General features: G+C 42.3%; 2 protein-coding genes across 9 annotated transcripts; one reads left to right on the plus strand and one right to left on the minus strand.

Moving 5' to 3' along the window:
- Positions 1-1,451: 1,451 nt before the first annotated feature.
- Positions 1,452-20,279, minus strand: gan (gigaxonin). 5 transcript variants are annotated; one of them, XM_034195839.1, is made up of 14 exons: positions 20,128-20,262; positions 19,680-19,728; positions 18,832-19,028; positions 18,535-18,649; positions 18,062-18,412; positions 16,407-16,475; positions 16,092-16,243; positions 15,107-15,228; positions 13,641-13,753; positions 12,976-13,125; positions 8,935-9,071; positions 4,494-4,628; positions 3,762-3,871; positions 2,850-3,663 (listed from the first exon to the last, which is right to left on the minus strand). In XM_034195839.1, the coding sequence occupies exons 3-14, from the start codon at positions 19,014-19,016 to the stop codon at positions 3,491-3,493; spliced, it is 1,812 nt and encodes a 603-aa protein (XP_034051730.1). In that variant the 5' UTR covers positions 19,017-19,028; positions 19,680-19,728; positions 20,128-20,262; the 3' UTR covers positions 2,850-3,490. The 5 variants fall into 5 exon arrangements, with proteins under 5 accessions (XP_034051731.1, XP_034051730.1, XP_034051729.1 ...); XM_034195840.1 differs by lacking the exons at positions 19,680-19,728; positions 20,128-20,262 and adding an exon at positions 19,790-20,113 and having other exon boundaries at positions 1,452-3,663; XM_034195838.1 differs by lacking the exon at positions 19,680-19,728 and having other exon boundaries at positions 20,128-20,272.
- Positions 19,793-24,611, plus strand: acd (ACD shelterin complex subunit and telomerase recruitment factor). Of its 4 annotated transcripts, XM_034195844.1 has the most exons (3): positions 19,793-20,056; positions 20,684-20,821; positions 20,892-24,350. In XM_034195844.1, the coding sequence occupies exon 3, from the start codon at positions 21,002-21,004 to the stop codon at positions 22,793-22,795; it is 1,794 nt and encodes a 597-aa protein (XP_034051735.1). In that variant the 5' UTR covers positions 19,793-20,056; positions 20,684-20,821; positions 20,892-21,001; the 3' UTR covers positions 22,796-24,350. The 4 variants fall into 4 exon arrangements, with proteins under 4 accessions (XP_034051735.1, XP_034051734.1, XP_034051736.1 ...); XM_034195843.1 differs by lacking the exon at positions 19,793-20,056 and adding an exon at positions 20,479-20,585 and having other exon boundaries at positions 20,684-24,350; XM_034195845.1 differs by lacking the exons at positions 19,793-20,056; positions 20,684-20,821 and adding an exon at positions 24,390-24,611 and having other exon boundaries at positions 20,942-22,300.
- The last annotated feature ends 855 nt before the right edge of the window (positions 24,612-25,466 follow it).

Here is a 25,466-nt window from a genome sequence, read left to right on the forward strand (position 1 = left end):
ACAATTAAAGGGGAAAATGAACTTTCCTGCACTATACCATCAACAGATGTGCCAAAACATTCGTTATGCAAAAAAATCTAACTACTGGAAAGAATACACATGAAAGATTCAAATGTATTGTTGGAGAGAATGCGGAGAGCAGACGACAAACCATAGTCATAAATAGTGGTCTTATAAAGTTTTAAGTGGCTTCTGGGAAACGTTTATATTAAAAATGTCAACTATTTGTATTACCCCTCTAAATAAAAACCCACTGAAGAAACTATCATTTGTTGGAGTTGTGGTTCATGGAACATCCCATGTGGTGTGCACATTTAAACACTGGATCCAGCAGGCTGTTAACGTTTTATTCTCAAATGATAGTTGACAAAGGTTTCGCTGCTGTGGAGGATTTTATCTAAATAAAAAGGAATATTTACAAACTATTAGCAGTCTTACAATAACCACAATAATTATAATGATAAATAAGGTTCAGTATTCCACTTACATCATGTCATGCATCCACAGGATTAAACTATTTTCTTTAACATAGGTATGGGTCAAAGGGAATCTAGAAGGCGGATCTAACATAAACAAAACAGTCTGTTAAAGTAAAGCTAAACATTTCATCAACTGATTTAAGTACAAACAAGTCAGCTCCATGAGCCAACTCACAGTTCCTTTGTTCTTCAGTCTCTGGTGGGAAGGAAGTGAGTGACTGGCCTGAAGGGCGGAGCTTTAAAGACTTTGATGGGGGAGTGGTCTACACTTGATTGACAGAAGTGGTGATGCAGGTTGAGAGGGGAGAGACTTGTGATCCCACTTGTATTAATACTTGGAAAAAATCCAGAACAAATCTATAAGAAAGATGCCAACTTATTCCTTGTAAATATAGTAGCATTAAGTAAACAAATGACAGGCAACTGGTTAAAAGATAACTTCATTAAATACAATTGTAATGATCACATATCAGTTACATTACCATCACCATCAGGTCAAACTGCCTCATTGCTGGATAGACTAACTAGCAGCAAAATCTTCCGTTTTCAAAACTAACATCAACTACAGAAATTGATGAAACAATGATGTGCTACTGCCTAGCCCGTTACTTTATGCTGTTATATCCAACAATGCTACCAAACCAACTTCACATTAACAATGGAGAATCACAAAGAGATTTCGTTTTCCTACGGGAAGAGGACATTTGGATCCATCAGAAGAAAAACATAGAAATGGGTTAAGACACACAGTAAAGTCGAGCACACTGGTGTACTCATCGGGAACATCTTCCAAAATGCAGTCACAGAGGTCCTGCCCGTCGTTCACACTGCCTTGACAACAGTCATAGGTCACGGGAGAATAAATGTTGTTTAGGATACAGAGCCGCTTGGAAATCTGATCATTGTAAAACTGTTATAGACATAGTGGAAGTGTCCAAAATAAGGAAGCAATATTTCCAGACAGACTTCAGCTTCAGGAACAACTTTATTTCAGCTGCTGTCAGAGAGCCTTCCTGTTTCTGACATTTTTACACTTGGGTTTAACACAGGGGCAATACTTACATTCCCATATCTTACACAATATTGAAATAATTCCTTTTGCTTGTTGATCAGCTGAACATTATGATCAAAACAACGTTTTTGCTGTAATGGCTTATTGACAGTATTGAGATTCTGATCCAAATGATGTTTTAACGTATGTAAAACACTCCAAACAATATTTATTTCATCATTAGTATCGAGGTGTTGGTAAACTTGAATATAAAGTAATTGTGAATGATCATCTCGTTTAATGACTACTTCCTATTTAAAGACTGCTTCTACTACTAGAGCTATGGTTCACCCTGGTTGTGCCGAATGTGTGTGTTGGATTGCCTTTCTGACATTATGATGTGTGTCCTCGAGTTCCACTGAGCGCGTGTCACTTTATGTGCTGCCCCTGAGCGGAGGATAGACAGCAGCAGCTGTAACTCACACAGAACAAATGGGGTCAAGGGATGCCAAAACTGTTCTGACTGGAAAGCCAGAGGTCAGCAAGGCAGCAACACATCCAGCAACTCAAGAGAGTGACTCAGAGCAACGTCTATTTCTGAACAGGCTGGGCACAGAGAGCTCGGTCAAAGATACAATCTAAAGTCAAGCTCTTGTGCTCCAACATGCTAACATTCAGTTAGTGTGTGGAAACTGTGGAATTCATCTTTCTAGGATGTGGTCAGTGAATGTTGTTATTGCATTTCACCGTCTCTCAGAATACACCTTCATCCATTCTATTGATGCAAGACCAGTCTGAACAACGCATGCAGGGATTAGTTTGTGACTTATTAATGTCTTCATTTTCCATCAACCTTCATCATCTGCTGCAGTAAGTGTATCTACACTGTCACACATAATTCATTCATCATGGCACTAAAGGTCCTTACACTGTTATTTTGGGACGTCTGCGCCAAAACTGACAATTGTGAGAAATGTGACAAAACATTGTCAACTTTCTGACCTGAACACTATCGGCAGAATGACATCATTTGTTGGACAACAAGTATTTGTAAAGTAATGCTCTGAGGGATCTTGGTTTGATTCAAAATGACCACATTGCATAGTTAAGGTGACCTTCGGTTGTCATTGCTACAATAAATCCTTGGTAATGTTGACTGTTGCCAGGAAACGGAAATGTCTCAATAATTGATGTCTCAAAGTCAGACATTTTGTTGACCCACCCACCCCACTGGCCTTCAAATCAAGAGGACATGAAGTCACGCTGGATACCCTTGCAAATGTGAACTTTTGAGCACTTATTGAAATATTGACATGGTAGTTCTACAATGTAAATGAAAAAGTTGGTCCTAAACGTGATACAGTGTAGTCTGACACAGATTACGACCAATATTTTATTAGAGTCAACTTGCACAGTGTGCCATGCAACGAACCCACAACATCATTGTTATTTTATGTAAAGACCACAGTTCTCTCTGATTGTCAGGGACCGACACCAAAGTGTGCCTTCCCCTTAAAGATTTATATTACTATAGCATTTATACCTCCACTGCAGCTGTAACAAATATTAGGTCAAATGATTATGTATGTTAATGATTGACCAGAAAGATGGACAATACAAGACTAAAAAACATAACATCCTAAAACTCAAATTGTAACACAGCACTTTTATAACTTATTTTAAGTAGCAGTTTATCAATAATTGTTTGTTGTTTGATCCCTCACCAAGCAACAGTTCACCAGTTAACATTACTGATGAGGAATGTCCATTACAATATGAAGCAATTCCCACAGTAAAAAGCAAAAAATATTAAAGGTTTATAAAAAAAGCCATTAAACCTATGATGTAAAAAATATGAACTTTTATCCTGTGTCTCATTCTCGTATAAGCCCGTGAACTGAGAGTCACAACCCTCAACTCTAGCCAATATAATACTTTAGTGTTCTTAAAATCCCCAAACCCAGACGTACAGCAGGTAGACAGAAGCAGCGTGCAAAAGTGGAGTGTGGCGTCCACAGGGTCACACTCGGACCCGGAACATGTCCTGGCTCCACTGCAGGCGGAACAGTCGACAGTTGGCGATGCGCAGGGCTGCGCACGCTGTTTTGGAGAGATCGTTGGGTAACATGGGTCTGGTGCGCTGCCACGTCCCAGTACTGCGGCGAAACTCCCTTATGTAGTCGAAACTTGTTCCTGTAGGTCAGAAACAGCAAACTCACACATCTAAATATTGAGCGGACTGTAACCTGATCAGAAAACTGTGGTTGTTGGACCTGGTTTCTCTTACTGACCGGTGTCCAGGTCTCCAACCACATAGATGCTGGCTCCGATGGGCACAGCGCCATAAACGAAGGAGGAGCTGGTCTGGATACACAGGGTCTGATCATCCAGGAACATCCACCTGTACTCAGCATTACACACATATTGGTATCAAAACAATTGGTTCTGTATTTTTTATTGAAAACTTTCTTATTTTCATATTAGGAAATATGTAGGAAATTGATAGTTGAATATTCTGTTCCATTTTGTACGACAGTCAAGTGTATATGATTGCACTGTACAATGCATTCTCTATTTATGTCTCGTGTCCCCACCAAATTAACTTCACAATGGAAATGAAAAAAATGGTTGATTTATCATTAGCCCATATAAGGGGGGGAACAAAGACAGACAATGGCTGTTTTGCAATTTCATCTGGAAATACATATCTTTTATTATATTATATAAATGCTATATTTAGTGCCAGGAACTGTATTTTGTTCATTAATGTAACTGATGGGAATCCATTAAAGAATACAAATGTAGAAAGTCCTGCTAATCAAGATCATGCAATAAAGTCAACATTTCCAAAAAGACTCAGCTGTTTTTTCCAAGGCTAAATGGAACTTTGAGTCAAAATGTTTAGACAATAAAGACATTTTCCTTAAAGAAATTGAAGTATTAAAGAATCTAATACAAGTTTTTTTAAATGTGGTATAAAAGTAGCTTTAAAACCCTCCTAGACGAACTGCTCCCATACTGACCTCCTCATCTCGTCATGGTAGAACTCAGACTTGCAGGTCATCATCTGCCTTTGCTCTGGGTTTTCTTGCTCTTTGCTTCTCACTCCGCCAAACACGTAGAGCTCCTTGCCAACGCCACACGCCACCGACCCAAACCTGGCCAGGGAAATTATTGGGAGTGAATGTCTCCTATTGGCTAATTCCTGACAAATCTTGAGACAAAAGTTATCAACTGACAAGAGACCAGTATTGACATAGATAGGACCCTATGATCAAAGGTTTCACAGCGCAGAAGTTAATCATGGACAAACTAGTTAATGTGAAAGATGCAAGTATTTGCTCGTTTCAAATCATTACCCATATAAATGGTAGTACGAATCAAAGCATATGCAAAGACAAAGACTGAATATAACATTTTTACCTTGTTGTTGTGATTTTCACAGTTACTTATATCATTTTATTTTAAACGTTATTATCCTTGTGTGAACTCTTGTCTGTACTGTGCTGTATTTCATGCCTAGTCTGTTGCTGCTTTAAATCCTACATTTCCCTACAGGGATTAATAAATGTCCATCTTAAATATGTCTTCACCTTAAAGCCTGTCTCACACTGTCCCGAAATTGACACCAGATGGACACACGATAAAGGAAATGTTCAAATTCGGCTCTGATCGAAACATCGGGCCATTCGTGAGGGCATCTTAAGCCATCGTATGACCGCCGGCGGAGTTTCTCAGGCTTCGGCAGCAACTTCGTGAGCGGTGGCAAAATCTTTGGCATGCCAAAAAATTGCCGAAGGACCTTGCGAAGGTTCATTTTCGTGTTGAATTCCTGTGTCCATTTTGCCCTTCGTAAGGCCATCGTGAGGGCATCTTGTCAAATCGTGTCATCTTCGCCTTTACTTCGTGTGATCATCGGGCATTTTTCGCCTCATGAAGACAATACGAAGGAAACAAGAAGCTGCCCGATTGTCTTAGGAAGGCAACACGACTACGTGAAGCCCTCGCAATGCCGTCGTGTAGCCATCGTATTATAGTACGATGTAGGGGTGTAACGGTTCACAGAAGTCACGGTTCGGTTCGTACCTCGGTTTGGAGGTCACGGTAAGGTACGGTTCGGTACAACAAGAAAAAGCAAAAAAAAGTCCCAAATGCATAATTCCAGGTTTGTTGTTATTTATGTTTGAACAGTAGTGCAAGTTTCAGTTTAAAAATAAAGAACTCTGACATTTTGAATAATTAACTGTATTAAACAGTTAAAAACAAACCATACACAGTACCACACACACTCAGATGGCAATATTATCTATAATGGCTGATGTCAAACAAAAAGGTTTCATCAAGCTGTAAAACTAAAAAGAATGTCTTGAAAATATGACATCATAAATAATAAGAAAGTGTTTCAAGAGCGCATAGTCGTTGAAAAACATATGCCAAAAGCTTCCGTTATTTATTTTGGTCTCACGGCTTTCATGTCTCTTGGCTATTTAAAAACAGCGGGGATCAGCTGTTGAACTGCTGCTGTCTTTTGCCGGGCTCCGGTGATTGGCAAATCTGGGTGATGCCTTCTGATATGATTTAGCATGTTTGGCGTGTGTTCCCATTAGCATACCGCACCACTGTAGAACAACGGCGACACACCGTCCTCGTCCGATCCACCACTCGCACACTTAATCGTTATTGTAGTCCACAGGGAACCCGAAATGTTCCCACACAGCTGATTTAAAAGAAGCAGGTGGGTTCTAGCTCCTGTGTGTTATCTGAAATCGCCATACTAACTTTTCTTCTTCTTGTATTTTGTTCGTTTTGTTGTTGTGTTTCTTCTTGTTCTTCATTTGTTGTTTCAGGGCGGCTGGCAAACAGCTTTTAGGCGCAATACCGCCCCCTGGATTATAAATAGTGTAGTGGATACTGCCCTGAATGACAGACTTTTTTCCCACTCGTAAAAAAAAGGTGTATTCGTCGTGTGACTGCGTGTGCCCAACCGTGACGTCTGAACCGTGACGGTACGGGACGAATACGGATACCGTTACACAGTACATGTCAAAATTCTTCCCAAAGGTCAAGGAATACCATGATCATAACACCAGAGGGAGCTCCACAAATCATGTGAAACCCAGATTTGGCACAAAAAAGGGGGAATACACGTTTCGCAATTATGCCACATCAAGGTGGAACGCTCTTCCCACAACTGTAAAGGAAAGTAAAACTATACTTACCTTCAAAACCTCTCTTAAAGAGCACCTTCGGGGGAGAGCATTGCAAAACTGGCCCCGGTAATGGTACAAATCTCAACCTGTCGTTCAATGGACAGCTTCCCCCCCCCCCATCTATGTATATACTCGCATTTTAGACTCTGTTACTAACTGTATATCTGTAGACTTGGTATGTCTTAAATGTCCGGTTAGGATGTATTAGAACAAAATCTAAAATGAAAATTGTAAATAAGCAATCTGTATGTAAAAAACCACCTGTATGTAAATTGTAAATAAGCCATCTGTATGTCAAATATGTCTTATATGTCTTAAATGACATGATGAATTGGAAATGGGGGACCCTGATGTAAACAAGACGAAAGTCTTTCTCTGGTCTGCATCCCCTTAACAATTGTATGTTTTGAGCTGTACTGTACTGTACCCAATATACAAGCTGTTAATACACTTTTCAATCAATCAATCAAACCCTAGTACGATGACATCGAGATGGGACCACGGTGTCTGCGAAGACAGCCGAATTTGAGTAGCTCAAGCGTTTCCCATGTGTCATGGTAACGTGGACATATAAAAGGCCAGCCTCAGAGTATCTTCCTCAGTCAATCCTGAGCAACTCTACAGAGCAGAGGCGTGTGTAACTCCCAAAGCTTCAATCACAATTCATCACAATTCAGTTCCTGCAGAATGGCATACTTTGGTGATGACCAGGAAAAAGAAGGCCGCAGCATTACTTCTTTTGATGCACCTCAGAGAACATGATGAGCAACTCTTACAGGTCCAGCACCTCCTCTTACAGGTAAAAATAGTCTTATTTCACTTTGTCATTTCTTGCTATTTGTGACCTGCTCTATCGAAATCAGTAGCAGTGATGATACTTGTATTAAGCAGGTGAAACAGGAGCATGAGGACACAGTGTGCTATGTTTCCTTGAAGATCGCTTCTCTGGTTGTTTTAATGCACAACAAAATCATGTAAACATATTATGTAAATAACCCAATTTGTGTTCTGTGAAACTGAAAAGGATATTACATTGTTTTTGTTACTTTCGTTGCAGTTGTATGTCTTAAATGTAATTTAGGTTAACTTCCTGTTTTATTTAGATGCTTTTATTTTGAAGGCGAGTTTACGCTGTTGACAGGGAGTTGTTGTTGCTATGGAAACAACATGCCTTCGTGTGTGGTTGGGGTGCCATCCCGATGGCAAGTACGATGCCTTCTGTAGGCATTGTACTTGCTTCGGCTGTTGCTTGGCTGTTGACCAAGTTCGGGGCCATCTTCGTGCGAAATTCACAATTCCATATTCGTGTGTCCATCTGGTGTCAATTTCGGGACAGTGTGACACCAGCCTTAAGGATGACGGGTTCTCCAATAGGCGCGTTCACACCGCAGTACTTTTCACACCAAAAAAATCCGGAACTAAAATGAGTTCATGAGAACCCCTTTTCCGTCCCTGCTAGAGAGCAGGTACTTTCGTGGGAGAAAAAGGTTCCTATTTCTGATTGGCTGGGCGGATTGCAAACCACGCCCCGTAAAACTCCCAAAAAGTTTTGTGAAGCCGCCATTTTATTATCCTTGCATTAGCATTATTAGCATTAGCATTAGCCCATCGCAAAAACACAGAGACTAACTTATGGCAACACAAAAGAAAACATGGGAGCGGTGGAGATAAGGAGGTGTCAGCGTTCTGGCGATTTACTCGGAAGGCTTCAGTAGAAGCTGCTGGGAGTCCCAGCAGCTTCTACTGAAGCCAGTCCCCAACTCCGGGGACTTCCGGCCGGGGACTTCAGGTGGCAGTATACGCCGTGAAGTTGTTTGCGGCCTGCCAGTAAACCCAAAGCAGAAGAAGAAGAAGTGACGTCAGCGGCTCATTTGCCTAATCCTCCCCCAGGGACTTACTCCGGTGTGAACGCGATCTGTACTGATCTAAAGAGTTCTCAGGAACCTTTGTGGGAAAAGTACTGCGGTGTGAATGCGCCTAATGACTCAAGTGTGACTCAACATCCTCAGTTATAGTCTGACGATCTGCCATTTGAGGGATATTAAACTGAAGACAAAACTGACAGTTGTGGGAGAGCTACACACAAGTTCAGACTTAAATATCACTGTCAAAGCGAGTGCGTATTATGTGACAGAAATGTCTTCACTGGACAGAAAATACACAATAACATGGAAAGAAAATAAACAAATATTGCATTTTATGTAAGATTATTTTGTCCTGACCACAGCAGCTAATGCTACAGGATTGTGCTTACCTTCTCTCCTTCAGAGGACAGAGGCCCGTCCACTGCAGGGTTTTCGGGTCGTAGCATTCAACGGAGTCAAACAGCTTCCCGTAGGAGCCCCCGCCGATGGCATAGATCTTCTTATTCATGGAGGCGTAGCAACCCACCTGAAGGAGCAGAAAAACAGCTGTACGAGTCACAGCATGTTTGGAAGTGGTCTCGGTGGAAAATTCATCACTTGGTCTGAGTGTTGTATTGGCCCTGGGCCCATTCTTTACTTTTTTCAGTCATTTCAGTAACATTGTGTGAGATAGCGAGCTAAAAAATAAGAGGCAGGAAAAGTCAGTTTTTATGTTGTATGGAACTATTTTTCCATACAAGTCTATATAGTTGGGTTGAGAGAAGGTTTTGATTAGCACTGAAACGAAAAATGGACAGAACATTTTTTTACTTTTATTTTGAGAGATGCATAACATAAGGGACAGAGAAGAAGGATGACCTTCAACATCCACAGCCAAAATTAAACCAGAGATTCTGCAATAACAGTCAGTATCTTAAGATATTGTCTTAAGATACTTATTTTTGTTGCGTATAAGTGTATAACTTTAACCTGATGGTGCTAATAGAAACATTTACAGGGTTCAGTGATTACTTTTATTAGGTATGTTTATCAATGGCTTTTTAATACTGACCCACTTAAAAAACAAAACTGAACGGAACATTATCTATTGGTAAGGGCTGGGTATTATTCATAAAGTAGCTGGAACTGACATCTTGGCCACCTGTCACTTATAAATAACATTACATTACTTGCTTAATCTATCTGTTAAAGTGGTGGCCTTTTTGTCATTCAGGCAGAGCCCTAAATATTTTAATGGAATAAGGCAATGACTTGGGGCGATACTTTTAAAATAATAACAATGTTACCATATTGCTTCAGGACCTTCCTCATTATCTGCTGTATGGGATCATCTCAAAAGTCCATTCGGCATTGTTCCACCAGCAGTAAGCAATGTATTATGTGTGTCCAGTGGAGCTAGTGGACACACAAGTGTTGGAGACAAGCAGCAGGGGCAGATGAGAAATAGCTGGTACACAAGTCCACAGAGATGAGAAAGTAAATGCTGCAGCTCCTCCTGAGGTTTGTTTAGTAGCAGTTGGATTTACTAACAGAGCTGCTGTGCTCCCAGATCTCAGTCTAAGGGGGAGACGGACCTTCTGAGTGAGATTATTTCAGAGAGCCCTAGTTAAACATTTGACTGATATGACTAAATAACATGAGCCGTAAAAGTGATCAGAATCCAAACTATCTATGACATGAACTATTTTGATAGTCACAACTGATGTGTTTTTATTTATTATTTCAGCAGTAAAACTCTTAGGTGTTCTTGATTTTAAAGTTATAACATTAGTTTTTAAGCTGTAATCAGTAGTTTCTTTAAGGTTATCCTTAGTGTTTATTCTATTGACATATGTTTATTAATTATTAACATTTTAATGTTTCATTATTAATAAGTTTAGCAAAAATGTATATATTGTTGTTTCTTGCTTCTTCATAATCCTTTGGATGTCTGTATTAAAGGTGCTTTATTAATACATACAATAGAGTTGAGTAGACCTGAATGTTAAACATACCAATTTAGTTTCATAAGTTATTGTTTATCAGAATCAGAATACCTTTCTTTATCCCACAGAGGGGACATTTACATTGTTACAGCAAAAGTTAGGCTAGAGACAAAAATATATAAAATAAAACACTATTAGATAAAAGGGCATGCACAGAAATATAAAATGTTGTCCACCACCTCCACAGTGTCCAGGACCTTCTCTAACAGTCTGTTCAGTCTCTTCCTGTCAGCAGCCGAGATGCTGCTGCCCCAGCAGACCACACCATAGAAGATGGGTGAGACCACCACAGTCATATGGCGCATTTCCACTGCAGGGCCTCGCTCGGCTTAGTACGGTATAGTTAGGCCTTGGTAGGCCAGGCTCACTTTATGCTGCGTTTCCATTACAACAGTCCAACAGTAGCTGGGGTAGTAACTATAGTAACGCAGTGTAGGCGGAGCCGTGACGTCATCTTCAATACGAACCACAGAAAACCAACATCAGCCGTTAGCTGTTAGCAACGTGTATTACAATTAAATCACGGTCAAATATGTTCATCTTGTTGTAGTTGTAGCCCCCTTGCCAGCGATTCTCTCTCTAGTTTAGCATACTCAGCCCGACTCAGCCTGGTTGTTGGCCCGGAAAGAACCTGGATTTTATGGGGCCAGAAAAACTGTGAAATAGTACCTGCTAGCCGGTACTACGCCAAGTGGAAACGCAACCGTGCACGGCACGCTTAAACCGCGCTGTAGTGGAAATGCGCCATTAGAAGGTCTGCAGGAGGGCCCCCTCACCCCAAAAGACCTCAGTCTCCTCAGCAGGTACAGTCTGCTCTGTCCCTTCTTGTACAGAGCAGCAGAATTATCAGTGCAGTCCAGTTTATTGTTCAGATGAACACCCAGGTATTTGTACGATTTCACAATCTCTATGTCCGCTCCCTGGATGTTCACTGGTGTGTGTGTGGTGGTGGTGGTGGGGGAGGGGGGGGGGGGGGGGGGGGAGTGTTGGCGCCGTCTGAAGTCCACCACTATGTCACCGTGTTGAGCTGGAGGTGGTTCCTCTGGGGAACGTTACGTTCCATGTCACTTGTTAGAGGCTTTTATCCAACACGACTTACACACATTCAGTTCTGTGGGCAATCAGCCTCTCCCCTGATCCGAAGATCACTTCACTATCCCACTGAGTCACTCATTAGAGATGAGGCCAACGATGGTAGAGTCATCAGAGAACTTCTGCAGGTGACAGGAAGCAGTGAAGAGGGTGAAGTCTGCAGTGTAGAGGGTGAAGAGAAACGGTGCCAGCTGGAGCTCCCTCCTCACCTGGTTGGTTGTGAGGGACAAGGTGCAGTCAGCGGGTGGGGGGGTTGGTGATAAACAGGAGACACGATGGTTGTAAGAGTGACTGTGAGCTGATGGTCGGGGGGTGAGTAGAGGTGGGAGAGGGCCATTTCCAGGCTGTGGGGACAATGTGGGGTGCAGTAGGGGGAATGGGGAGGGGCACCAGACTGGTCAAATCTGTTAAATGTTCAGGTCGTTTGCCCACTGCTGGTCCCCCCGGACCTGGGAGTCTGGCTCTTTGTAGCCAGAGATGGTCTTCAGGCCTCTCCAGCTGTTCCTCCATCCTCTTCCTGAAGCTGCTCTTCCACTCTCTGATCTTCCACCTCAGCTCCCTCTATATAATCCTCTCTGTTCCACAATCTGAAGGCCCTCTTTTGTCCTTCAGGAGAGCCTTTATCTCAGGGGTGATCCAGGGTTTGTTGTTTGCAAAACACTGTACAGTCCTCTTGGGTAGTACGTTTTCCTCACAGAAGTTGATTTCATCAGTTATACAGTCAATTAGGCTGTTGATGTCCTCCCCGTGAGAGTCAGTGAACACATCCCATGCAGTAGTGTCAAAACAGTCCTTCAGGGCCTCCTCAGACCACTTCTTCATGATGTGTGTGTGGACACCGGCAGTCTGTGGACCAGAGGTTGATACACAGGCAGGAGGTGAACCAGATTGTGGTCCGATCTGCCCAGGAGAGGAAGGGGAGATGAGCTGTATGCCTCCTTGGTGTTGACATACAGTAGGTCCAGTGTTTTATTGTCTCTGGTGGTGCAGGGGACATATTATTTGAATGTGTTTTTGAGAGAGAGGCCTGATTGAAGTCTCCAGAGATTAGGATGAGGGCATTAGGGTGCTGTGATTGCAGTCTGCAACAGTTGGAGTTGACGTCACAAGCGTGAATTTTCGTGGCAAACAGTGTGTTCTGATTTTTTACCTAGGTTCGATGTGATCATTCATAGCGATATTACCATTCCCTGCTTTATTTCTGATATTCTAGAATGTATTATGCAACATTATCTTAACAGCACATTTGGGATACAGAGGTTACTGCTGTTGTGATCATATTTTGTCCCAGTCATAAACTGAGTTACATGTCCTACTATCTTGTCAATGTGATATTAATATGTGTGTTGTTACCTTGCGGATCATGGTCATACTGGTCTGCATTTTCCAGGCACTGCAGTGAGGGTCGAACACCTCCACAGTGGTCAGCTCTCTTTCTTTGGTCTCTCCTCCGAGGACGTAGATCAGACCGTCCAGCTCCACCACGCCAAAGTTCTGACGCGGCTGCGTCGAGATCAAAAGCAGCAATGAGACACACACTCAATCCCACAGAAGCTCCACACACGTGATGCAAGACTGCTGTTATGTCTTCCACAGCTGTTTTAAGCAACAATTTAGATAATGGTTTACAGTATATGAAATTAATCTGATATTATTATTGATCAAAACAATAACATCTCGAACAATATATCTTAGTCTGATGTGCATCCATAAGTATTGATGAGTGTACAACAAGAAATATTCAAAATATAATGTGAATGACTTTTCCTATAAAGCGGCATAAGGGACAAGGGGTTGATTTGTCTGTGTCAATTCTGCTGTTACTGCTGACACCTAGTGGCCATAAACACCAGCAGATTCCAATTAAATTGTTTAGCTTTTTTCAAATCACTCAGTGTAGTAAAAGAAAAGAAAAAGGGCAGAGAAATTGTCAGAAAGAATTGTACAGTAAAGATCAGCCGTTTAAATAGTTTAGTGGAGGGATGAAAGTGCTTCTCTCAGGAGAAGTACAGTCGTACCTGTAGCATTGGGGGTATAGGGCTCCAGGTGTTGGTGTCAGGGTCATATTTTTCTCCACTGTCTAGGACTGTGTTGTGTTCATCTGCTCCGCCGATCGCAAACAGGAAACCCTCTAATAGACAGAAGCAGAGTAGGATTATTATAGTTCGATAGTACAATTTATCTTCATTTTTAATGATGATCATTCATTCAGGCAGGGGCGGCGCCAGGGGGGAGCTAGGGGGTGCTGAAGCACCCCCCAGGATTGCCAAAGCACCCCCAAGAAAAATGGGGTAATTTTTTTTTTTTCAAAAATTATTATTATTTTTATTAAATTAGAAAAATTGTTGATTACATCAATGCAAATGTGAAACAAATAAATGTTTGACCAAAAACATAAAGCCAACACAGGTGATATGATTAGGCCAATGTCCAGCACCCATTCGATTTTTGACCTACCCATAGGGTAAATTACTTTGTGACACTTCCTGTTAGCTGGAGCCCCAAATGATTTGCTAACAGCAAAGTGACAAATGGATCGTTTTTTAGTCCTTAAACGTCCACGTGTGGCCACTCAATCAAAACCACCTAAAAGCGAGAGGGATTCTGCACATAATAGGCCTCGTGAGTACAAGTAGCTTACTTCTGGGTCTCTGTGTTTCATTCATGCTCTGTGTGTGTGATGTGTGTGACGAGCCATTTTGTGTGCGTGCGTGCGCGAGCGAGAGAGCTCGCCTCGCGCACCAGTGGGTATCTACTGGAGATTGTTGTGGTTAGCATCTGGTGCTAGCTAGCCAAGCTAACGGATATAAGGAGCTTTTTCAACAACAAGGTGGAGGGAGAACTCTCTCCTGTCAGACTGAGAGTCTCAGATAACCTCAGCTCAGGTGAAGTAAAGGACTCTCTCAGTGTTTAGTTAACTTTAGTCTAGTTATCTCAGTGGGTCTCAAACGGTTTGTTTTAAAAGGGGAGTGATTTGTAAAATATCTATAAAGAAATAGAAAATCTGTTTACAGTTCTGTTTCATATGTATGTTGAGAGATACTGTATATCCATAGATCTCTTCATTTTGGCTCTCAAAGTGCACCAGATTGATGCTTTTAACTTCAATATTTAAAAACAAATCTTCAAAGAGGGACCCCACTAGAGGAGGTGAGGACCCTCCTAGAGGAGGTGAGGTCCACTCCCCACTTGTAAAAATAGCACTTTACTCACACCTATATGCCGTGAGCTGATTACCGAGCCTTCATTGTAACAGTCGCGGGTACACTGTGTGTGTGTGTGGGGAGTGTGGCAGTAGAAAATTCAACTGTAGCGCTGGTGCATTAATGGGAAACCCTTAATGTTTGAGCACCCTCTATGAAACCTCAAGCTACCCCACAGCACCCCCTAGAGAAAATCTCTGGCGCCGCCACTGCATTCAGGTGATGACTAGCTACAGATGTGTTTCCTGCAGGACTTCAGGTTATGGCTGGGCCGCACTGACCGGCAGTGACGACCCCGTGGCCCAGGCGGGGGGCGCTCATGGGCTGCAGCGTAATCCAGGCCTGCCTGCTGGAGTCGTAGAGCGGACACATGCAGCGCGTCTCAGAGGTCGGCTTCCTGGTTCTGTACAGGAAAAATCCATCAGGTGGTAGCATGTTAGCAGAACATTTGATTTTGGGAACTCATGACTAATTTAACCAAATTTCAGTGTAAAATAACATTATTTATCCGTCATAATTATATCATTATCTTTTCCTAAAAATGTTTGTGGAGTGAAGAGCTTCTTTGTAGCTCATAAATGAACACTACACCTGTCCGCCAAACATCAAAGCTTATAATTATTACAGTTATGGTGGAGATATACAGTATATATCATTATTAGGGTGGTCCTTAAAATTGAAAGTGGGGAAGTCTAAGCTCCAGCCCCCAGAATTCATTCTATTAGTCAAGAAAACTCTCCTGGATAATTGTTTCCTCAATCTGACAACATTTACCCCTTCCTCATCGACCTTGAAGTTTAGCCTCAGTTGCTGGTGTGGCAGCCCAGGTCGATGAGGGAGGGGTACATGTTGTCAGATTGAGGAAAAAATTCTCCAGGAGAGTTTTCTTGACTAATAGAATGAATTCTGGGGGCTGGAGTTTAGACTTTCCCACTTTCAATTTTAAGGACCACCCTTCAAACTTGATGAGGGAGGGGTAAATGTTGTTGGAATTTGAATAAAATTCACCAGGAGAGTTTTCTTGACTATCATAAGAAATTACAGAGGTTGGAGCTTGAAATAAATGAATTCAAAATTGACATGGCACAAAGGACCACCCTAATCATTATATGTATACACATATAAAATAAATGTCCGCACTAGCCGCATCCCCACATCCCTGGCGCTCTGTGGTCCTGCCTACATTAGCCTGGGAGCCTGAGGGTTCTGCTAAGTCCGATAAGATAAATTGATTAAAAAAAACTAAAATGGTGAACAGTGACTTACTTGCGATCCTCTCCTCCGGCTATGACAATACATTCTGAGTAACCTCTGGGTTTGAAGGCGGCGAGCAGAGCCTCACCCTGCAGGGGGCCGCCGCCCAGCACCTGCTGGCAGTACTCTCTGATCACCTCCCTCATCAGCGGCTCTCCCATGGCCTGATGGGATACCGTGCATGCACAACAAGGTTAGCTAAAGAGTTAGCCCAGAAGAGTATTGCCTCAAAAACAGCAAACGCAATGTGAAGCAATTACACATAGGGTGTGCTGTTACACTGTGGGTAATACTAAAGAGCAAACATTTCAATCTGGACAGTTCTACCTGCTCTTTCAGGTAGCTTGCATCCAGACCCTGCTGCCACACTGCAGACATCACTTGCTTCATGTGTACCTGCAAATACAGATGGAAGACTCAAGGTTTGATTTATTAAATAAACACAAGCTAAATTAATTCATTTTGGCCACTACTACGAAGCAGGATGTTCGCTTAGCGAGCTGACTTCAGGGAAAACTCTGGCTTTCCGGTCCTACGACGCTGGTTCTCTTCTTACCGGGCTAGATCTCCATGGTAACTTATGCTGAACGGCTAACCTGCTCCGGAGCAGCTTAGGTTGCAGGATAAGAGATCAACTTAGTGAAAGCACCGCCTGCTGACCAATCAGAGCTCAGTGTGCGGAGTTTAAAGCGATCAATTCATATTACAGGATAAAGGAAATACAGAAAAAACGCCGTTGCAGGAAAGACGGCCGGCAAAAATCAACTGACTGTGTGAACGTTAATAGAATATCACCTCCATCTTCAGAGCAATCTGACTATCATAACATTAGCTTTAAGAAAGCTTAATTAAATATCTGCCACAACATAAGTAACCGGATCAAAGTGACATTACGTAGCCTACAGTCCGCAGCACTGTGAGTGCAGACGTCGATGTGTCCCATTATCATTCATATCACATCATAATGTATCATATATCTCCTTATCTGAGTCAGCTGAGCCGTATCTGGCCGTGCAACACTCACAGTGTCACATACTGTATGCAGAAGTATTATTTTAAGCAACACATTAAGTTGACGAAACACTCGAGTCAAATGTAATGAAAGTCAGATTGTGTCTTGGACGGGGCAGTGATATCATAAACCTGTTAATGTCCGCATTCAAACACTTGTTCTGTTACCAGCTGTATTCACCTTGCAGGTGCAGCTCTGTGGCTTTGATCTTGGATAAAGTGTTTAAGTCATGGATGTTTAAAGTTTAACTTCTTCATATTTGACTAATATTAAAGTTCACTTTTCATTCAGGAAGTATGACGCTGCGCTGTCAGTACGCTTGTCCACGTTTGTGATTGGTCAAATGTTGCTAACCCCGCCCCTTTCATGTGAACGTGCTCTCAGCCGGACAGAGAAACCCTGGCTTGAGTTACCGAGTTGATAACCAGCGTCGTAGGACCACTTAGCGAGATCGCGTTTGTTTTGGATTAGGTAAGCCGGTAACTCAAAACATATCCAGGGTCTGTTGAACTGGCTTCGTCGTACAGGCCTCTGGAACAAGCCCATAATACAACATTAAGCGCCTACATATTTTTTATAAAGTGATCATGTTGGAAAAAAGTTTGCATCTTGCAGACAAAGAGATACATTAGCATATAATGGAGTCACATGTCTCCACCTGGTTAATAAAGTAAAATATTCATTCTCCTTTTCTGCTCCTTTTTACAAAAATATCGGCTCTTTGCTGATGAAGCAGCCCCCCAGTGTTAGCCCTATACAAGCTAGTCACTATATGTGTCCATCTGCTATCTGCTGCTTAGGTAGTTTAGAGTAGGGTTTTAATCTTTAAACAGCTGCCTTATTCTGCTACAAACAAGGTGGATGATTACACATGATAACCTTGCAAAACTGTCCCAAATTGGGATCAATAAAGTACTTCTTATCTTATCTCTCTTATCTCCCCATCGAACCTCAAGAGCACATCACAAACCTTGCGATCCTCTGCGTCATGTCCGAACCATCGCACCACAGCCTCCAGGACGTGCCTTTCGTTGCCCACATTCAGTTTCTCCATGGCCAGCGCCTCACAGAGGCGGTCCGCGGGCAGCTCCCTGAACTCCTCAGTGAGGGCCACATCGCCAAAATGTGTCTGCAGGAACTCCGTGGCGACGTAGTGAACATGGTTAAGGCAGTAGTGCAAAGAAAAGAGCCGGATTCCGAGGCAGTTCTCTGCAGTGATGCAGCTCTCTAGGAACTGGCAGCACAGGTCCTTCAGGTCGGTCAGGAGGAGTAGGTCAGACGCCTGAACCATGTCCTGGATGGTCTCTTCATTCAGAGTGATCTGTGTGTGAAGGACAGGTCAATTGGATATACAACAATATACCAGGACAGGCAGGAAACAATTACTAATGTTTACCAGTCCTAAGCATGTCACTGTGCTTCTTTTTAAGCCTACGCACTCACTTCTCCGCTGAAAATGTAGTCCAGGATTTGTTTCATGATGGGCATGGAGACCCCCTGCAGCTCAATTCTGTAGGTAGACCCATCTTCCTTTGGAGGATTGTAGTTCAGCTTGGTCCTAACAGAAAACCATTAACAGAACATATTATGACAAACATGAAAATAAACTATACACCTGATGATCTTTCATCAATTTCTATTTTGGGAGTGCCCATGCTGTAACTAAGTGTCTGGGCTGACTGACTGATGTTCTGACTGACTGATGTTCTGACAGACTGATGGTCTGGCAGACCTGCTCACCTGACATAAGGGCTGGCAGCAGCCAGGATGTTCTTCTGGACAGGAAGCTCCTCGCCATCCACCACCAGCAGCGCATCATGGAAACTTTGCTCCTGCCAGAACAGGCGGAGGACTCTGAGGAGTTTCTGGGAATGTTGTGGGTCCGAAACCTTCGAACCAGGTTCACTTGATAAGGAATCGGGCATGTCTAGACTTGACTTTTAACAAATGAACAGGGGACATTTTTTTATTCGGCTTGCATGAAGGATTACACTTTTTTGGATAACAATCATTTGTAACAATCGGTTAGTAGCCAAACGTTACTCATTAAACGGTTCTCTACATGAACACCAGAGCGGGGAGAAGTACTCAGCTCTTGTACTTGTAAAAGGAGAAGTACCAGAGTGTAGGAATACTGTGTTACAAATAAAAGTCCTGCCATCTAAATGTTACTCAAGTAAAGTACACAAGTATTGGCATGGCATCTAAATACACTTAGTTAAAGTACTCATTATGCAGATTAGCCCATTTCGGATTGATATATATTCCATATGTTTTGATTAATTATTCATGCATAATCATGCATATCACAGCTGGTAAAGCTGGAACTAGGTTTTATTCTTTTATTAACTTTTGGGTAGTTTGTGAATTTACTCCAGGTGTAAATAAAGTTTTATTTAAGTGTTGATTATGTTGTATATCATCAATCCATTATGCAAGGTAACTAAATACATTAAATAAATGTAGTGGAGTAAAAGTTGACTTTGTACCTCTGAATTGTAGTGGAGTAGAAGTACAAACTAGCAGAAAAGGGAAATAATCCAGTACCTCAAAATTGTATTTAAAAGACAGTACTTGAGTAAACGTACTTAATGACTTGGCACCTCTGCTGTGCACACCCCAGCGGACAACAGTGAGCTGTGGGAGTATAATTGTTAGAATCTAGTTCTGATCATTCTGAGTTAAGATAATCACTTACCAAGGAATGTTAGTCTCGCTGACACATTCAGTCTGTCTGCTGCATGTTCACTTTATCGGCTTAACACTGTAGCAAAGGCTAGGCTAGTAGCAAAACAACCGACATGTCGATGATAACAGTTGACTGTCAAAGACCATATCATGTCGCTGGTAAAACCATGTTTAACATCTGAAAGGTAACTTAGCTAACGTCTTATTCGGTTTGCTTACTTACTGGCAAACATGGGAAGACAAACATGCTCATTCACGTCGGTGAGACTCATGCCCTGTAAGTTTACACTGGTTCACACTGTTGTGTTTTTCATTGGATTAATTTCACTTTGGTTTTGGGTTTCTTACCTTATGGCAATAAATGTTGAATGTACTTGTTCTATGGGTACCGGCTGGTCCTCGCTGCCTTTAGGACGACATAAATCACTCCAGTAAATAATGTTATAACTGGACGTGAAACCAAGTACTGTGCTGCGTTCAAATAATACGGAAAATACGGATACATTCCTATGACACATAGTTAAATGGGTGATCTGTCCAAACAAACAAAAATATATCAATAAATATATTCACACAAGATACCATGTTGTGGCCTAAGACAACCTATTGATGTATACATGTTAACAAGTTAGCTAACAATCTATTTTATACAGTCAATGGTAGTAACACGCCTTTTATTCTCACAGAGCTTTCGATTGTCGTGGAACTTGAATGCAACATCAGCTAGGCGGAAAGTGTATTGACGAGTGACGTTCCAATACATACACGTCTACTTGTGTGCCAGCATAATTGCAGATTAATTTATTGTATGCACCATTTATATTAGTTAAGTGATATGAGTGGCCTTGTATAAGATGTTTTTGCCAACTAAGATCAAACATGTTTTCCTTTGTTCATTTTCTAGATCTCAAATGGATGTGCGAAGTGACAAATAACATAAGCGGAACGGGACCATCAGACGAACCCACCAACACAAAGCCACCGAGAACAACGTTACACAAGCCAATGCAATTTCCGCTGGCAGTCAAATCTCCTTAACTTGGTAATGTACACACCCTAAATAAAATGACTATGCAATGATAAAATAGTTAATAATTATTCACTGCATATAGCTAATACAGATATTCTAGCGATGCGGTGATGCTTTGATGGAGGAACCAATGAGCATCGGACATGTTGCCAACGGAACAAAGCTGGGGACACTCCGTTTGAAACTACAAACATGAATAGAGGTGCTCGCAGCAGACTGCCTCCATGGATAGAGAGTCTGGCCCTCAGCTATGGCAGGGAGGAGAGGAGCAGCGGCGAGCGGCTGAAGGCGCATGTCATCGGGGTGGGTGATATGTCTAAGTCCCAGGCCCAGGGCTCCGAGGGCCCCACGGGGCTGCTCTTCCTGTCCGACGGGGAGCTGCAGATTCCTGCCATCCTCACAGCATCAGCCTGGGAGCATGTCCAGGAGCAGGACGATCGCGAATGTTTCACCAGCCTTGTGAACACCACAGTGTGCCTCCACGACTACCAGCTGCAGTTTCACATGGCCCCGGAACTGACTAAATGCAGCTTCTTCTTATTAGTTGGAGAGCTGGCTACAACTGCTGCCGGTCAAGTAAAAGACACCCCCCCTGTCAGCACCAGCCAGCCCTCCATCAGGCTGAAGATCTGCCAGACATGGAGGGCCCTGCTGTCTCATCAGGAGACACAGGACTCTCAGATGAGCCAGTGGGGGGGTGATCTGTCGGAGCTGCTGGGGGAATGGCAGCATGACTGTCTGCATGCTGTGCTTGGGGATGTTCGAGAGGGACTGATAGCAGCCAGCAGCCGCTCTAAGAGCCTGCAGCCCTCCAAATCAACTTACAACCCACTGCTGACCCCCCCAGATACATTCACTGCCACACGCTGGAGTATTGACAGGGTCCGATTTAAAGGAGTGAAACCTTTCGTTGTCCCCACTAAGTGCCTTCTCTTTCCTGAACAAGATGCTGAGCAGCTGCACACACAGTTACCTGTTGGAAGCAGGACAACCGATGGAGTGTGTGCTGCCTCTGAGGACAGAGAGAGAGATTTACCTCAAGTCTTTCAAACTCTGCAGACCACGCAGCCTTCTGGTGACGATGATGCAGAGTGGGCTATAGCCAAGCCGGAAGTTGTAGAGAGAGATGCCAATGACAACTCACCTTATCCTGTGGAGGACAGCATGTTACATGAGGACGGAATCACAGTGTTTATTGATAGCCACATGCCTTTGGCCAACCCGTGGGACATTTTCCCTCCACCATGTGACACCTCATCATCTTCTGATGTGTCAACAGAAGCAACACCAAACCATTCGCCACAAAATCCCACTGCTACTGAATTTAAGTCTGATGATGGTGTAATCTTAACCAGCATGCAACAGCCTCTCCACAGTTTAAAGGATACATCAGAGCTCAACAAAGAAGAGCACAGCTTCCTGCCTCCATACCAGAAAGATCCACACTCAACCAGCCTCCATGCCACTGCGACTCCTTCAACTTCCACATCTGTGAGTCCACCACTGCCACACCTTCTTTCTGCCACAGACAAACAGCACACACACACAGCACAGCAACATCTCCCTGCTTTGGACAAAGAAAGTCAGATTTTGTTAAAAAACATTAAGGGGACAAATGAGAGAAAGAGAAGAGAGCCCACAGCAGAAGCCCTGACCACCTTAGTGGAGCAGGAGACTCAGATCAGTGGCAGCCCTCCATCTTGGCTCTTTAACGCTCAGACAGGCTCTGGGGCTGAAGAGGGGGGCAGTCACCAGCCGGCTCAAACTGTAGGGACTGTTTCCAGAAAGCGAAAGAATCCCACTGTGCACAGGGACGGCAGGCTTTTCTCTTACTCTTACCGAGTGTCTGGACAGAATCAGCAGGATTTCCGTGGATTCAGCGTCGCAGAGGCCCTTCTGTACTGGGCGGTGAAATATATTGTGGTTTCAAAGCAGACGGATCCTCCTCCAAACACATCAGTATCCTCTCAATCAAATGTCATCTGAAGTTCTAAGTATGTAAATTGTCAAAAAGATCAAAATAAATAAAGATATCTGAATGACATGCCAACGTTATGCTATCCCATGGAGATTTGGGCAGAAATCATACAGTTTCTTTCCATGCAGTATACCTTTTCTGAAATGGTGTATTTGGATACTTCCGCAAACTAAACAGTCTTGGAATTGCATGAAGAGCATGACTGCATAGCTGAGACTCTTATTCACATGTGATAAAAGTAGTCCTCATATAGCCATTTCAATATAGTGAGGCTGTATAAAGAAATATAAAAAAGATATAAGATGATCGCACACTTTACAACCACTAACTGCAGCCTGAGGGCTTATGTATATTGACATTAACGGGTTTCTTAGCAGTTTCCAAAATGGGAGTGATCGCCAGAAAAAGCGATTTTTGCAGAACTTTCAAGGAAATCAAAGCCTTTTTGAAGTCTTACTGTAAAGGAATTTCTGAGCATTTTTGTAGATTCTTGAGTGGTAAAAAATGTTCAAATGTAGCACCAAAACCCTGTAACAAATCATGCAACACGTTATGAGAAATGATAGAGCCTGGCATCATATAATTCCCTCATAATATTCCCTCAAACATTGTAATTCAAATTTGAATGGACATCTCACCAAAACACAATGTTTATAACCAATATGAATACACAGAGCTGAGCTGCATCTCAAATCCATCTTCAGATTCCCAGCTTTAAGATGATGTAGGCCCTACATCATCTTAAAGCTGGGAATATGTCTTATATGTCTTAAATGACATGAGGAATTGGAAATGGGGGACCCTGATGTAAACAAGACGAAAGTCTTTCTCTGATCTGCATCCCCTTAACAATTGTATGTTTTGAGCTGTACTGTACTGTACCCAATATACACGCTGTTAATAAACTTTTCAATCAATCAATCAAAGACCTACCAGTATTTTTCTGGCTGCAGGTAAGCAGCTGTTTTAATTGTGGGATTTTGGCGCGGTTGTGCGTGCCACAGACTATTGTCTCCCTAGGGAAACAAATCGCGCACTATCATTTTTGACGGGATTATTATTTGTTTTACTTGTCACCTTGGAATTCCACGTACCCCCTACAGTTCCCTCGTGTACCACTAGGGGTACGCGTACCCCTGGTTGGGAAACACTGGCTGTAGATGACCCCGAGCCATAAGCGACAACAAATGTGATTCAGTTTCACCAGCTGTTTAGTCTATCTATTGAAGAATGTTGATTATTACACTCTGAAGTTAAACCCTGGAGCTACAGGAGGGCTCTTCAGAACTGATTGTGGCGTCTCAACCGTGGCCGTGACATGTCTTGTGAATTCTCCGGCCGAAGCTCCAAATAAACCGTCAGTGTTTGCCATCAAAGCTCCAGCTCTCCTCGTGTCTCTCTGAGTCCTGACTCCATTGCTTCAGAAGTTTCCCCCACATTTACAAATACATTATAGACAACTGGATTGTTGTAAAATTACATGTTCACTGAAATTGATGCATGACGAATTGATGAAATTCAAGAATAATGACATTGTAAAAAGAGTTGATCAAAATCATCAGATTATTATCCAAATGTAGCTGTATGTATTTATCCCGTCAGCTCTCCAAACGGCCCGGCCTCGTCTCCTGGCCTCAGTATGACCGGCAGCAGCAGCAGCAGTACATGGAGCTGGGGCTGATGCAGACGCTCAAACAGAACCTGAATAAGGAAAGAGTCCACTTCGCCTCTGTGGTCCTGACACAGCAGCTGGAGCAGTCCGCTGGGGACTGACCTGCATGCCCTCACAACAACCCTATGGAGTGTTTTGTAGTAGTAGTTAAGTAGCTGTAATAAAAATAAACATTTCATTGCAAAAAACAAAACGTGTCTCAATGCACTTATGGCATGGTTTCTATGCCGTTTGAAAATAGTATTGAGAGCTAAGATAAATCATGTAGGTGAATAAGTGAGAGCAAAGTGTGAGTTTTTAAATGGAAGCCTTCCATAAAAAAGATTACAAAACTGTTTTAGATTCTACTGACATGAATTCAACAACAAAAAAAGCACATCTGGACGATTCCAAATATCACATTATTGAAGTATATAATCCTAAAAGTCTTCAACTCCAGTTGTTAGTTCTGTTCAAGTTTTGTTCGTATAGAAAGTTTACAAGCACCCCAGTTTAAATTAGACGGATGTTAATTATAAACAAAACAACTACTTAAGTATATATTTAATAGGCAGGAATGTAGAAGAAGTCGCTATTATGGCACAACTTAAACATATTTATGAACATTTAGTTACTTTTCGGACGAATCAACAATTGAACACTACAATAAGAAAACTCCTTAATTGTCTCATATTATTTCTAAACTCAATTGATTGATTGATTGATTGAAAAGTTTATTAACAGCTTGTATATTGGGTACAGTACAGTACAGCTCAAAACATACAATTGTTAAGGGGATGCAGACCAGAGAAAGACTTTCGTCTTGTTTACATCAGGGTCCCCCATTTCCAATTCATCACATCATTTAAGACATATAAGACATATTTGACATACAGATGGCTTATTTACAATTTACATGCAGGTGGTTTTTTACATACAGATTGCTTATTTACAATTTTCATTTTAGATTTCGTTCTAATAGGCTACATCCTAATACTTATAAAGAACATTTTCAAAATACTTGACCT

The sequence above is a fragment of the Gymnodraco acuticeps genome, unplaced genomic scaffold (assembly GCF_902827175.1).
Source record: "Gymnodraco acuticeps unplaced genomic scaffold, fGymAcu1.1, whole genome shotgun sequence".
NCBI classification, from domain to species: domain Eukaryota; kingdom Metazoa; phylum Chordata; class Actinopteri; order Perciformes; family Bathydraconidae; genus Gymnodraco; species Gymnodraco acuticeps.

Bases quoted from the DNA above. Each gene is read 5' to 3' on its own strand.
- gan (XM_034195840.1), bottom strand. From the start codon at position 19,016: ATGCCCGATTCCTTATCAAGTGAACCTGGTTCGAAGGTTTCGGACCCA. The intron at 16,244-16,406 runs GTAGAACTGTCC...GTATCCCATCAG, and splicing joins CAAGCTACCTGAAAGAGCAG to GCCATGGGAGAGCCGCTGAT. The intron at 3,664-3,761 runs GTCAGTAAGAGA...TCTGACCTACAG, and splicing joins GGTTGGAGACCTGGACACCG to GAACAAGTTTCGACTACATA.
- acd (XM_034195844.1), top strand. From the start codon at position 21,002: ATGAATAGAGGTGCTCGCAGCAGACTGCCTCCATGGATAGAGAGTCTG.